Raw genomic sequence first — 13309 nt, 5'->3', positions numbered from 1 at the left:
GGAAGCCATCACACCCCTGGGCATGTTGCTCCCAACATACGGTACCCCTACCCAGTCCACTGGGAACGTGAGGAGCTGTGGCTACCATTCATGAGAACCGCTACCATTTCATGAGAACACCCAGGCCACAGGGGTCAGTGAGCTGGAGGTCAGCGCAGAGCAGGAGACCAAACCTGTACGAATGACCAAACCTGAGCACTTCTCTAGCTCTGCATTCTGCCCGCTAAAGCCTTGGGTCATCTTAAAGCCACACCCTTACCCCGGCATGCTGCTCTGTGGCTGCTGCTAGGGTCTTAGTGCCACACTTTCCTCATGACTCCAACCTGGAGGAAGAGGAAAGAAGTGGTAAGCTGGTAAATGTTTAGCAACCTGTTCTCTGGTGCAAAAAAGTCCCCATTTGTAGCATTTGCCAATTTCTGGGTATAAATACTCCCAGCATGGCTCTGAGATGGGAGGAGATGCCAAGGATCTGCTCTGTATAGGCTGCCTCTAGCACACTCCCAGACGTTTCCCTACGTTAAACTCTACAGTACCCTTTCATGACAATTCACTGTTCTTGTGGTCTATTTCTGCTATGAAGCTCTGATTGGTCTTCTTACCCCTACTGCTTAGCATCATCTCTGGCACACGATAAGCATGTATTTGTTTACTATGCTGCCAAAGATGGCTTTCCTGCCCAACAGATAAAAACCAAGTGCCACCTTGGAGACATCCCAGACTCTAGGGGGGGTCCCAAACTCCTCTGCGCTTCTTGGGACTTTTGCCTCTTCCTTCCCTCAATTGGGTCCACAACCTCAGAATTCCCTGGAGGAACCACTGGTGTAGCAGTCCACGTGGATTGTGGTGGTCCGAGTTCAAATGAATTTGTCCATAAACCGTTGGTATCTAAATCTGTGTGGCATCAGGGGTGAGTCGGAATTGCCCTGCAGTATAGCAGGGTGAGTTGCCTCCCTGCTTCCCTTTCTGGAAGAGCTTAAAAGGCATGCTGGGAAATCGCTGCTACTGGGGGTGGTGGGAAGAGTTTGGTCTGTTTCTTGAGTCATAGGGTAACCGGTGGGATGGCAAGCCACTGACTACAAACACTGGAGGCTTCTCCAACGAAGGGGGTAGGCATGTAAATCACCTCCAGCTGCACAGAAAAGACCCAGTTCTCTCTCTCCTCCCAGACTCCTTCTACAAAAATGGAGGGAACGCAGTTCTTATACACTCCTTTGACAAAAAATAAACTGCTCCCTTCGCTTGCTTTCCTTCCTTTCTTACCAAATGGCCAGTTTATCTGGAAGCTGCATTGCTTCCTGTACTGCTTCCCTTTCTGACTCTGCTGGTCTGGAAAAAGACCTAACAGTGAGTGTGCTTATTTATGTTGAGGGTAAGGGGTTGGGCTGGGGACTGCTAATATTCTGCTCCTCTGATATCCAGAGTAATGAGTGGGATTGAGACCAATGAGGCAGACAAGGCAGAATGAACAAACTCCTCAGGCTCCTCACTGCCAGGCTCAGAGGAGAAGCCAGTGAATTGCCTCTGGTCTGGGAGAGGATTTGTCTTCTAATGGGAGGACAGGAAGATAGGACACATGCCAAATCAGGACTTTGGTAATTAGGAGACTGGGACCTCTGGCTTCAGAGAGGATTAAATAGCAGCACCTCTGATAGGAAGACTGGAGAGTGGGATGTGAAGTCAAAAGTCTGACCATTAGGAAACTGGAGGATCAGCTACTTTAGCTTCTCCATCTCCAGCGTAGGTCTATGGCTCTATCTAACTCTCTCTCTGTGGCTATCAGAAAAGCCAGAGTATAAATTGTCTTTGGTTACCAGCCTAAAAGCTTCTCCTGTGGTTTCGAGCTTTCTAGATCACATGATTAACTGTGTAGCCTAATTAGAGGTGATCAGATATGCAGTCAAAAGCCTCAAATGACGCCATTTCTGTGTACAATGAATTTCCTAACCATGGGTCCATTCGCTGGACCATAGTCTTTAGATTGTATCCCAGACCCTCTAAAATGGGGAACAGGAATCCAGGCAGCTTGTTCCACGTAGGCAGGAGTCCTAACACCCAATGGTGATGATGGTGGGAGGCGGGCAACGAAGGTCCGGGTAAATGTGGCAGGGAGCCCTGACTAAGGATTTAGGCACTGGAGTCAAACGCCTGTATTCACATCCCACTCTGTAAGGCCACTGGCAACTTAAGGAGCAGCCTACACTTCCTGATGTGAAACTGGCTGTAAAGAGTTAAGTGAGCTAACCCACACAGAGTGCATTAGCTGGTGCCAGCACTGAGTAAGCACCCAATACGTGTTCACTAGTATTACCATGTGCCTACAGTCCCCAGGAATCCTAACCCATCTTGCCGGAGAAGTACCACGCTCATACCCATTACCCAGCTCACACATTTAATCAGAGGATTTTGGCAGCTGCAGGGCTGTCTTCCCATCCATGATCTCCCTTGGAAGTCACGCCCTGCTAGCACATCAGTGCAGAGGCAGCATCATAGACCACGAGTTTTAGTCCCATTCGCGGAGGGCAGACTGTCTTTCCGGCTGAGGTTTGGTCCGTGGCTCCCTGTCCGTGATGTATCCAGGCCCAGCCTATCTTTCTTTCTCTCAGGCTTCGGGGGCTTCCTTCACACACGGTGCCCTGTCGGATCACAGGGCTTCACCCGGCTCTGGCCAGTGGGACCTCGGCAGGCCGACGATCTGAGTCAGGATTCGAAGCCGCGCGCTGTGCCCGGGGTGACTCCTTAGCGCCGAGGCCTGTGTCGAGCCCAGAAGGGAAAGCAGGCGACCTCGGCCCGGCCCAGCCCAGCCCGGGTTCAGGGGTTTGCGCCCGGGCCCCGCCGGCTACCTGGTGGTGGCCCCGGGCGTTCCCGGAGGCCGCGGCGTAGCTCCTGAGTGAAGGTGTCTTTGAAGCGGGCAGCCCGGCGGCCCAGGGAGCCCGCGGGCCCAGCCGCGAGGCGTCGCAGGCGCCGGGCCGCGTCCTGGCCGCGCAGCTGGGCCTGCAGCAGTGCGAAGGCCGTGAGCTGCGCCGCGCGCCGGATGGGCCGCGACTCGGACAGACGCTCCACCAGCTGCTGGCTGTGCAGCAGGGCACCCAGCAGCCGCCGAAGAACCATCCTCGGACCACCCGGAACCCGAAGCACGCCGCTCTTGCTTCTGCTCGGCGCTGCCCAACAACGCACCACGTCTGCGCCCGCGCCGCTGGGTGACGACACTGCCACGCTTGGATTGGGCCGCACGATTCCGACTTTCTGCAACGGCCCCCGCGCGTTTCCGCTTCCGCCTGGGCCGCGGCGGCCTCGTTGTTCCCGGAGTGGCGGCGTCGCCGACCAGCTGTCTGCACTATGTCCGGCGGCCTCCTGAAGGCGCTGCGCAGCGACTCGTACGTGGAGCTGAGCCAGTACCGGGACCAGCACTTCCGGGTGAGGGAGGCCGGGCCGCGAGAAGGGAAGGCGCTAGGCCGGGACGCCGAGAATCGGTTTGCTCTTGTCTCATTGTGTCGTCTCCCGTTCTCCAGTTTCCCGGGACGCGAAGAGAGGCCCCGGTGCCTCCTGGGGAATGGATGCTGAAAGGGCGTTTGGATGTCACTGAAGCCCCATCTCTCATAGAAAGGGAGTTTGAGGCTCGCTTTCCCATTCCCTTGCAGCCGCTGCCTGTTAGCGGGCCACTGCAGAGCGGTTTGAGCGGCAGTAGTGGTGGCTCACGTTTTCACGGGCTGTGTCTCGGGAAGCTGACTTGGCGATGAGGGGAAGAGGTGTCCTTTGACGCCTGGAGTATGTGGAGGCGCCTTCCTGACCCAGATAGTGGGACTTTTTATTGCCTTTTTAAATTTTAAGTTAAATTAGCCAAACTGCCCCTTGGCGCTTCGAGTCCTGTCCTTGGTCTGGTAGAACGGTCCTACACAGTTCTACGCGGTGGATGGGAGACACAAAGTTGAGTCCTGTCTCCACCCTTAGGGAAGCCCTTGGAGTGGGGAGGTGGACCAGCCAAGCTAGGCACATTAAGTGTCTGGATATCAGGATCAGAGAACTGCTGGGTTTCAGAAGGGGGAAATTTCAGTTTCTCCTATGTCATAGTAGATTATGTGGAAAAGGGAAGGCTGCAGATATTCGGGGTACGTTCTTCAGTATCAGCAAAGGCGGGGGTGGGGTGGACGACACATGAACCACTGGTTATTCAGTAAACTTTTATTGAGTGTTGTTGCTGAAGCCTTCTGCTAAACCTTAAAGGGAGAGGGAAGACAGTTTCGGCACACTTAGAGTTCATAATCCTCTAGTAGGGATGGTAAATAGAGGTAAGTAACCTTAATCTAGAGCAGAAATGATGAGTGGAAAGGGAGGGGCTGTGAGGAAGCAGAAGGGAGAACCCTTATGACTGGGAAAGGAGGGCCACATATAAAAGAGGGTAGGCATGGAGAATGTAAAATGTGTTAGTAGGGTAGGGAAAAGGAAATTTTGTTTGAGGCGAAATTGAGGAAGATCTTAAATTCATTCACTCAGTCAACAGTTTTTAAATGCTTACTCTATGCCGGGCATGATTTTCACTTCTATTACTTTCACAGTTCTCATTACTTTAGAAAGTTCCACATCATAACCATCTTGAATTTCAAGCATCCTGCAAGATTAAAACTGTGAACAGTTTTAATTAACAGATTAAACAGAAAAACGACTTTTTCTGTTATTCATCTCTGCAAGTCTAAAGCCTATAGCTTTATTTAGTAGAAAGATACTGTGATGCAGAATTTCTAGTGTTCCCTGAATGGAATCCACATTAACATCACACGTTAAGTACTTACACCACAGTTGTCTTAAGCCATAGGGTATTTGTTTGGACATTACTTACAAGTGGGAGAAAACTAGAAAGAAAAATAAATGCCTCCTGACCATAATTTTAACAAATCAGTAACAGCAGTAATATAAAGTGAATCACTTTAATGTCTCATTCCAAAGTTCTGAAAGCCTATTTTAATGTAGAATGACTCTTGTCCTGTGAACTTTTTAGGGAGTATGAGATTGGGGATAAGACAGGGTTTGGATTCCAGCTACAACTACTGAGTAGCTGTGTGACCTTGGACAAGTTACTTAATAGTCTTTCCTCAGGTGTAAAACGGGGATAATAAATTAGGACATACCTCATTCAGTTCTGAGAATTAAATGAGCCCTCATACATGGAAATCCCTGACCTGCAGTTCCTTGATTCTCCCTAGAGGCAGACATAATTAACTGTTTCTTGTGTATATCTGTGTATATTCATACTTTTATATAACTTGCAGCGTACCTTTCACGTTCTGTACCTTCTTTTTTCACTTTGCTCTCTCTCGGAGATGTTCCATATCACTGCATGTGGATGTTAGATTTTTTTGGGGACTGCATAGTTTTATATTTATTGATGTACCATAATTTATTCCATTTTCCTTTTGATGGATGTGAGTTCAGATGGTTTCTCTGTTCTACCACTGAATGTGATCAGGAGACCTGTTACTCAGCACTGTGCTGCAAAGCATTCAGACACGAATAATGCAGTCTTAGTCTCTGAGTGAAGGAAGCTGGATCAGCATTATGTATGGTGTGGTACATGAAGAAGGGAGGCCTCTTGGGAAATGCTCTGCGGGCCTGAGTATGGATCTACTGAGCTACTTTCCAAGCTGGAATACCACTGTATGGTTGATGTTAGAGCCGTAACCTGGGTCAGAGGGGCCTGCGAGCAGGTCACTTGGTAGGTCTTCTCTTTAGTCTTCTATTTAATTTAATTCGTCCTCCCCAGTGTGGAGGAGGTGAGAAGAGAAAGTCGGAGGACGGCCACACAGGTTTCTGTGAAGCCATCTAAAATACCACGTCTAGCCCATGATTAGCCATCTTGTCCCCAGGGATTGTCAGGTGTGTTGGCTGAAGTCCAGTTGTATTCCTCTCGCTTCATCTTGTCTTCCAAATTAGGAAGCCCATCAAGAAAGTGAGATATCTTATTTTTAGTGATCCCTACATTTTCTTCTAAACTCAGAGAAAAATATACGAGCATGTAAAACCATCTAAGCAGTTGTTGCTTTGAACATTCTCTATGGAAGTATTATAAGGAAGTTCCCTATCTCTGAAAATCCATTTATTTTTCATCATGAAGGATAAAAGGGTCCCCTCTAATATATTGGTTCAAGGTCCAGAAATTAAATTTGGGCCATTAGAGAAGGAGCCAGTGCTGAGGATATGGGGTGTACAGGGAAAAGGCATGCCATTTGTGTGGCAGTATTGTGCAGGAGGAGGAGGGCCACATGCAATGTAACTTACAAGCCATGGCCCTCTACTAAAAGCAGTCTGGACCCTGCATAGTGCTTCATGGACTCTTTTTTTTTTTGGCAAGGGATTTGTGGTGGATTGGGATGATGAGAGAAGCTGATTCCCAAATCAGAGTTAATGAAAGTTTTTTCTCATACTTAGGAATACTGTTTAAACAAGGCTGTTTTTAGATTGTGTTGCTTAACTTCTCTATTTGAAATTCTAGGGTGACAATGAAGAACAGGAAAAATTACTGAAGAAAAGCTGTACATTGTATGTTGGAAATCTTTCCTTTTACACAACTGAAGAACAAATCTATGAACTCTTCAGCAAAAGTGGTGACATAAAGAAAATCATTATGGGCCTGGATAAAATGAAAAAAACAGCATGTGGATTCTGCTTTGTGGAGTATCCTTCCTAGGTGTTTGATGAAGCTCTTGGATGAGGGTGGGGCCACGAGTGGCTGGTCACCTGTTTAAAAAATGAGTGAGGATATTCACTAATTAGCACCCCTACACTTATCTCTACTTCTCCTTCCTTCATCTACCTCCTACCTTCTGTCCAGTGTGTCTACACTCTTACATTGTGAAAGCTGGTAACATTTACATTCTGTTCTGAAATCCATGCTTTGTTTATAGTAGATGCTTCAAGAAAAACAATCTTTCGAGAATGTATGCTTATGGTGATTAAAAAATCCAAAGGGTGTAGTGAAAATAATATCCCTGTACCATTCTAAGCCCAGAGACAATCAGTTACCAGTCTCTTGGGTGTCTTTCCAGAAGTAATCCTGTGGATGTGTGGTAGTGTACTGCATGCACTAGTTTTTTTCCCCACCTATCTTAGATTGTTCCATGTTAGCACATGTAGATCTACCTCTTTTTAAGATGGCTGTATAGTTTTTCATTATGTAGATGTATATAGCTAGATTTTATTTATTTATTTATTTATTGTGAGGAAGATCAGCCCTGAGCTAACATCCATGCCAATCCTCCTCTTTTTGCTGAGGAAGTCTGGCCCTGGGCTAACATCTTGCCTATCTTCCTCCACTTTATATGGGACGCCGCCACAGCATGGCCTGACAAGCGGTGCGTCGGTGTGCGCGCAGGATCTGAACCCCGGGCCGCCAGCAGCAGAGCACGTGTACTTAACCGCTACGCTGCGGGGCCGGCCCCTGTAGCTTGATTTTATAGGTATTTACGTATGATCGTTTATTGTCTCCCTGGAAACTCTATAAATATTGGACCTTCTGGATTTATCCTTTGGTATTTTGGTTTTTTTTTTTTAGCTAATATTTTCTTTTTTGGTCATTTTGTTTTATATTCTGAGAAATTTCCCAGACCTGATCTAACATGTCTTTTGAATTTTTTTTCTGTGCTCTGAATTATCTGTTTCTTTTGGTTGTATTTATGCTGTAAATTTTCCTTAAATGTCTGGTGATCCCTGGGTTTCCAATCGTATTAAGGAAAAGAAGGCTGAGTTTGTGCACTCAAGCAGAGCTTCTCTCTCAAGTTGCTGCCTTGCCTTTGGGATATGTGGGTTTCTCAAATGCCAGAATGAAAAGGGATTTTATTTTAGCCTCCTAACATCAAAGACTGCCCTAGTTCCTCCAGATAGTTCGTTCAGAACCATATCATTTTATTTTTATTTGCCTGGGATTAAATGCCTTCCTGCTAGCTGGTCGTCTTCCCACATAGAGACCTTTAATTAAATCCTATTTGTACCCTCACTTCTTATTCAACTGTGAATTAAGAGCCTCTGGGTTTGCTGTCTCCTTTCTTAAGCCCCTTCAAGAATATTTCACACTGTGACTTTGTTTCACCCATTAGCACTCTTCCATCAGCTTTTGTTGAATCTCTCATCTGCTGATGGCCTCTTCTATTCTGTAGGTGTATGTTTGTTTCCTATCGTTTTAATAGGGGTCTTGAGAAGGAAAGGAGAGAAATATGCTCACTCTATCAGCTTGAACCTATTCCCCGCTTTTCATTTTGGTATCTGATTTCTGGGCTCTGCAAGCTTCTTCCCTTCTCCCTTCAGACACCAGGCACCAGAATGCCCAGGTTTTGCTTTTGCCTTTGGTGGCAATATCATAAAATAGTTCACAGGGCAGGGAGAACAATGAAAACACAAAAGGCAAAGAAAATCCACCTTGTAGATAATAATCAGTCTTTGAGAACTGGAGTGTTTTTGCATTTGCCTTGTAGGTCAGAGATCAGCAATCATAATGGCAAATACCCGAAAGAGAGGCTGCCATTGCCAGTCTTTTTTTCTCCGTTTGCTCTTTTAGCATACATTTTATTCATTCAACAAAAAATTACTGAATGTCCACTATTTGCTAGGCATTGTGTAGGTGCTGGACACTGGAATTTCAGCAGGGTTCCCCTACCTGTGTGAAGACAAGGAAAAAAACATCTAGATCAGCCTGTCTTAAACCCAGCTAATAATCATAATTGCTTGTAGAGATTTCTTTTTAAAATACCATCCCTAGGGGCCGGCCCCGTGGCTTAGCGGCTAAGTGCGCGCGCTCCGCTGCTGGCGGCCCGGGTTCAGATCCCGGGTGCGCACCGACGCACCGCTTCTCTGGCCATGCTGAGGCCGTGTCCCACATACAGCAACTAGAAGGATGTGCAGCTATGACATACAACTATCTACTGGGGCTTTGGGGGGAAAAATAAATAAATAAATCTTTAAAATACCATTCCAAAGATAGATTTATTAGATCTGATTAAATAGGTTTGGGAACTACTAACCCAAGTAATAATTGGACTCTTTCCTTCTAATGAAATACAATGGCAATTCCATATGCTCTGTGACCTCTTTTTATTTATGGTTCTTCTTGAATATACAGCTCCAAATTTGGATGCTGTTGTTTGGATAAGAAGTGTGCAGTTTGTGGTCTAAACCTGCACTGAACATATTTTATATTTTGCACACCAAAATATGGAGACAGTGGGACCACATTATTACTAGGATTATCCAGGAAATCATGATCAATGTAGCCAGAGATAAGTGTGCTATTTGACTCTCTAAGTGCTTCTGGACCAAAAGCAAACAGGCTTGTGCAAGCCAGATTATTGTCTTTGAAGTCCATCTGCTTGGATTAGTTTTTGTACTTTTTCTTTTTTTTGGTGAGAAAGATTAGCCCTGAGCTAATATCCATTGCCAATCGTCCTCTTTTTGCTGCGGAAGATTGGCCCTGAGCTAATGTCTGTGCCCATCTTCCTCTACTTTGTATGTGGGATGCCTGCCACAGCATGGCTTGATAAGTGGTGCATAGGTCTGCACTCAGGATTCAAACCCATGAACCAGGCCGCCAAAGTTGAGCATGTGAACTTCACCACTACGCCACCGGGCCAGCCCCTGTACTTTTTCTTAACTTAGCTTCATTTAGATGTTGCTTCTTTCCAAAATGTTTGGAGAAATGCTATATAGTGTTCCTTAATACTTACATTTAAGATACTATTCAAGAGCAGATGCAGAAAATGCCATGCGGTACATAAATGGAACTCGTCTGGATGACCGGATCATTCGCACAGACTGGGACGCAGGCTTTAAGGAGGGCAGGCAGTATGGCCGTGGGCGATCTGGGGGCCAGGTATGCAGGAAGGTTCTCTGGGCACCGCCTTTGCCTGGGATTCCAGTCCTAATGACAAGTGTTCTGTCAATTTGTATTTGCTCTTTTGAAAATAACTTTGTGCCTATAACCTTGGTTTGAAGTGAATCTGAAAACTAGCCACTGGAATTGGTAAATTGCTTTTTAAACCATGAAATAGTATTGGACTTCTGCTAGGGGCTAGATATTTTCCACCTGCAAGTATCTAGGAAAAAAGCAAAATGCACTGAAATGAGTTTTAAGTTTTTATTTTAAAATAAATAGCCTAATTTAAGTACTTATTCTTTGGAATGTGCTATTTTTGAATGCTGGTGAATGAGTAGGAGCCTGACGTTTGGGAGAAAACCATTGGGTAGTCTTAGGTAATTTTGCAAGGCAGTTGAGCTTTGTATCAGTTGCTCAAAAAAAGTTATGTCCTGCTCAAATGTTCACATTATGATATTTGAAAAGGCTTAGTTGGTTGTCTGACATGTTGTTGGAGGCATATGTGTTACACCGATCTTCTCTGTACTGTAACTTGTGTTCTTTTCAATTAAGGTACGAGATGAGTATCGGCAGGACTATGATGCTGGGAGAGGAGGCTATGGAAAACTGGCCCAAAACCAGTGAGTGGTGAGAGCCCCATCACGAAAAACTCCTCCTTTGGCCTCTTGAATTTGATGTACGTTACCCAAGGTCTGCACACCTGCTCATTTTTACCAAGCTTTGATCAATGTCTGTACTGAGCGGGAAGCCCCTTCATGGTTTTCCTCTGAAAATTATTAAAGGACAGAATCCAAAAGGATGCCTTTAATTCTTTAGTCTTAGAATCTTGGCCATGTGTCAGGTTACCAGAATGATTTTCTGTTACCAGATCAAAAATTGTGTTCCTTGGCAACAGATTTGATCTATAATGTTGATCTTTCAGTCCCAAACACCACACTTTTTTTTTAGGAAGACTGGAAAACTTAAAAAATTTGTTTACCGTGTTTGCATCTAAGTAGGTTCATGGTCTGCACTGGGGCCTGGAATTATTATTTTTTTAATTCTAAGTTTGTGTGGGATAAAGTTTAATAAATGGAGTTTTGCTTTGTTGTATAGCTTTGCTCTAAATTAGGAACAGATGTTTGACAACTGAATTTGTTTTCTATGTTGAATTCTAATCTCTAAAGGCAAATTTAGGAGTCAAGGGGACTTTCTAAATAGTTGGTGCAAAAGTACGCCTTAGACAGACCCAGGGGACACCACCTGCTTCCATGCTTTACAGATCAGGAAGTTAGGGACAGGACTTGGAAGGGTATTTACTAAACATACTTTTCAAAAGATGTAAGTGTTATACCTAAAGCTAAAAAAAGCAAGGGTTTGTATTATGGAGAACCTCAAATACTTATATGAGCAGGGGGGACACTGTCAGTAGGAAATGGGATGAAGTATCGGGGACATGAATTAATTGCCTTGACATGATGGTTGCTGTGAGGGCCATCAGATTTATTCTTTTCATTTTTGGAGTGATCTTGGGAATGGAGTGGGTTTAAAAAAGAGCCTGAAGATCCAGAGAATGCTTAACAAAAACAATCAAATGCTTCCCTCAGGAAATGTGTTTCGGCCAGTTCCCATACTGAAGTCTGTCTTGTTTTCCCCAATTGTGCTTACTGAGTTTCAGAGCTTTGATAGTGAGCTGATGGTCTCTACAGAGAAGGGAGTCTAGAGAATTTATTTTGCATTTGTAAGGCAAGAGGTGATTTTTCTCTAATATTGTGTGTGAACTATAGCTTATTTAAAACTGCTAGTCTAGTATAATTTTCCCTGACAAATGAAATTTTTTCATCTAGCAACAAAGTATCTCGTAACTTCCAGTACTTTGTGAAAAGTTGGGGCTGAAATATCTCAATGTGAACATCTGTCATGGTACAGTAAGTGTAGGTTGTCTCTTTAAATTGAAACTGGTTATTTGAATTTTTAAAAGAGCTATAACTAGTTGTAAGTGCTTTGGAAAAAACTGTTGGCAGACATTTAATTTAATGAGGACATAATATTCATTTTTAAAGTTTCTTTTTACATCGTAGTTTGAATTAATGTACTTTATATTCTTTTGTAGTAAAACATAACTCTAATTTCTATAGGCCTTAAAACCACAGACAGTGGTTCCTATTTGAATTGTGTCTTCTGTAACGGATTTCAATAAAGTTGGACCAACATCATTGTGCCGGTTTCCTCATCTATAACGAGGGACATTGGAACTTGCTTACTCAGGAGTATTTATGGATGTGTTTTAGGGAGGATCTGTGAATAATATGTAGAATTTGCATGTCCATTTTGATTTTACAGTTACCTAATATGGTAGCCACTAGCCACATGTAGCTAATTAACCAAATTAAAACATTTAGTTCCTCAGTCACACTAGTCACATTTCAAATGCTCAACAGCCACATGTGGCTAGTGGCTGTTGTAATGGATGCAAATATAGAACATTTCCATCACTGCAGAAAATTCAATTGGACAGTGCTGTTTAAGGGTAGGCTGCTTAGAGCCTACATGGATCACTGTTCATTAATGAACCTTGTCATGACCGGAATGTCACTGGTAAAAATTACTACTCACCAAACAAACAGGATATGTTATTCAACACACGAGAACACACATTTATAAAGGCATTTAGTTTATTTTTCAAAAAAATATTTTTGCTAGAAGGTTTGAGTAATTTTACATCATCACACTCTTTAAATAAATTCTTTTTCTGACCAAAAGGTACCATTTAAGTGAACAGCTTGTCTAGGTCTGCTTTTGCAACACCCAAATATAATTAGCACTTCTCTGATGGTATTCCCTGGGTCTTCTTAATTATCTACAGGCCAGGAGGCAGAGCCTAGCACATAACAAAGTATGTGCTTTATAACTGCTGATTAGTTCAGTTTCTTAACAGAATTAAACAGAGCAGGTAGTCTTTATATCTAATTCACACTATTAATAAACTGTTTCTCCCCTGAAGGGTCTGATCCACCCAGAGCTCCCAGTTATCTCTTCTAACCCAGGGAAGCAGTGAACTACAACTGCAGAGAAAAAGGGCAGCTCAACTTAGGCTAGTGCTGGCTTTGTCCCAGTTAGGTTTGTTATTGTTTTGTTCCAACTATGAAGTCAAAATGACCAGTGTTACTAGTATTCAGTGATAAGTAGAAAATACAATGCAAAGCCAAAAATGTGATTTGGGGATTACTGGCAGCAACTGCTTCTTTTCCCTTCCTTAAGAGGTTCCCTTCCTTAAGAGAAGGTTGGTTCTCTATGATTCTTGAGAGAGCTTAACTAAAAGTTGAATTAAATCTACATTCATTGCTACAGATTTAACAAAAGGAAAAGTCACTGGAAAGAAGCAGACTGGTAAGTTTGCTGATGGAGAGGACTGGGCAGCTTGTTGAAGGCACATCATAAGTAGCTTTTGGTTTGTACAAGGCCTGCACTCAACCC

General features: G+C 44.3%; 2 protein-coding genes across 4 annotated transcripts; one reads left to right on the top strand and one right to left on the bottom strand.

Annotated features, from left to right (window-relative positions):
• Positions 1-2368: 2368 nt before the first annotated feature.
• On the bottom strand, positions 2369-3180 carry NCBP2AS2 (NCBP2 antisense 2 (head to head)). The gene has a single exon (XM_087439813.1). The coding sequence runs from the start codon at positions 3106-3108 to the stop codon at positions 2809-2811; it is 300 nt and encodes a 99-aa protein (XP_087295939.1). The 5' UTR covers positions 3109-3180; the 3' UTR covers positions 2369-2808.
• A 68-nt stretch (positions 3181-3248) lies between these two features.
• NCBP2 (nuclear cap binding protein subunit 2) lies at positions 3249-12048 on the top strand. Of its 3 annotated transcripts, none has more exons than XM_004424537.3 (4): positions 3249-3414; positions 6485-6666; positions 9712-9850; positions 10406-12048. In XM_004424537.3, the coding sequence occupies exons 1-4, from the start codon at positions 3337-3339 to the stop codon at positions 10475-10477; spliced, it is 471 nt and encodes a 156-aa protein (XP_004424594.1). In that variant the 5' UTR covers positions 3249-3336; the 3' UTR covers positions 10478-12048. The 3 variants fall into 3 exon arrangements, with proteins under 3 accessions (XP_004424594.1, XP_087295938.1, XP_087295937.1); XM_087439812.1 differs by lacking the exon at positions 3249-3414 and adding an exon at positions 4264-4286; XM_087439811.1 differs by lacking the exon at positions 3249-3414 and adding an exon at positions 5495-5707.
• Positions 12049-13309: the final 1261 nt, after the last annotated feature.

This window comes from Ceratotherium simum, chromosome 15 (genome assembly GCF_057802395.1).
Source record: "Ceratotherium simum simum isolate JZ-2026a chromosome 15, ASM5780239v1, whole genome shotgun sequence".
Lineage (NCBI taxonomy): Eukaryota > Metazoa > Chordata > Mammalia > Perissodactyla > Rhinocerotidae > Ceratotherium > Ceratotherium simum.
The sequence above is the reverse complement of the archived record's forward strand: the minus strand, read 5'-3'. Positions and strand labels throughout refer to the sequence as shown.

Coding starts and splice junctions, on each gene's coding strand:
- NCBP2AS2 (XM_087439813.1), bottom strand. CDS start 3,108: ATGGTTCTTCGGCGGCTGCTGGGTGCCCTGCTGCACAGCCAGCAGCTG.
- NCBP2 (XM_004424537.3), top strand. CDS start 3,337: ATGTCCGGCGGCCTCCTGAAGGCGCTGCGCAGCGACTCGTACGTGGAG. Junction 3,415..6,484: donor ACCGGGACCAGCACTTCCGG/GTGAGGGAGGCC, acceptor TTGAAATTCTAG/GGTGACAATGAAGAACAGGA. Junction 9,851..10,405: donor GTGGGCGATCTGGGGGCCAG/GTATGCAGGAAG, acceptor TTTTCAATTAAG/GTACGAGATGAGTATCGGCA.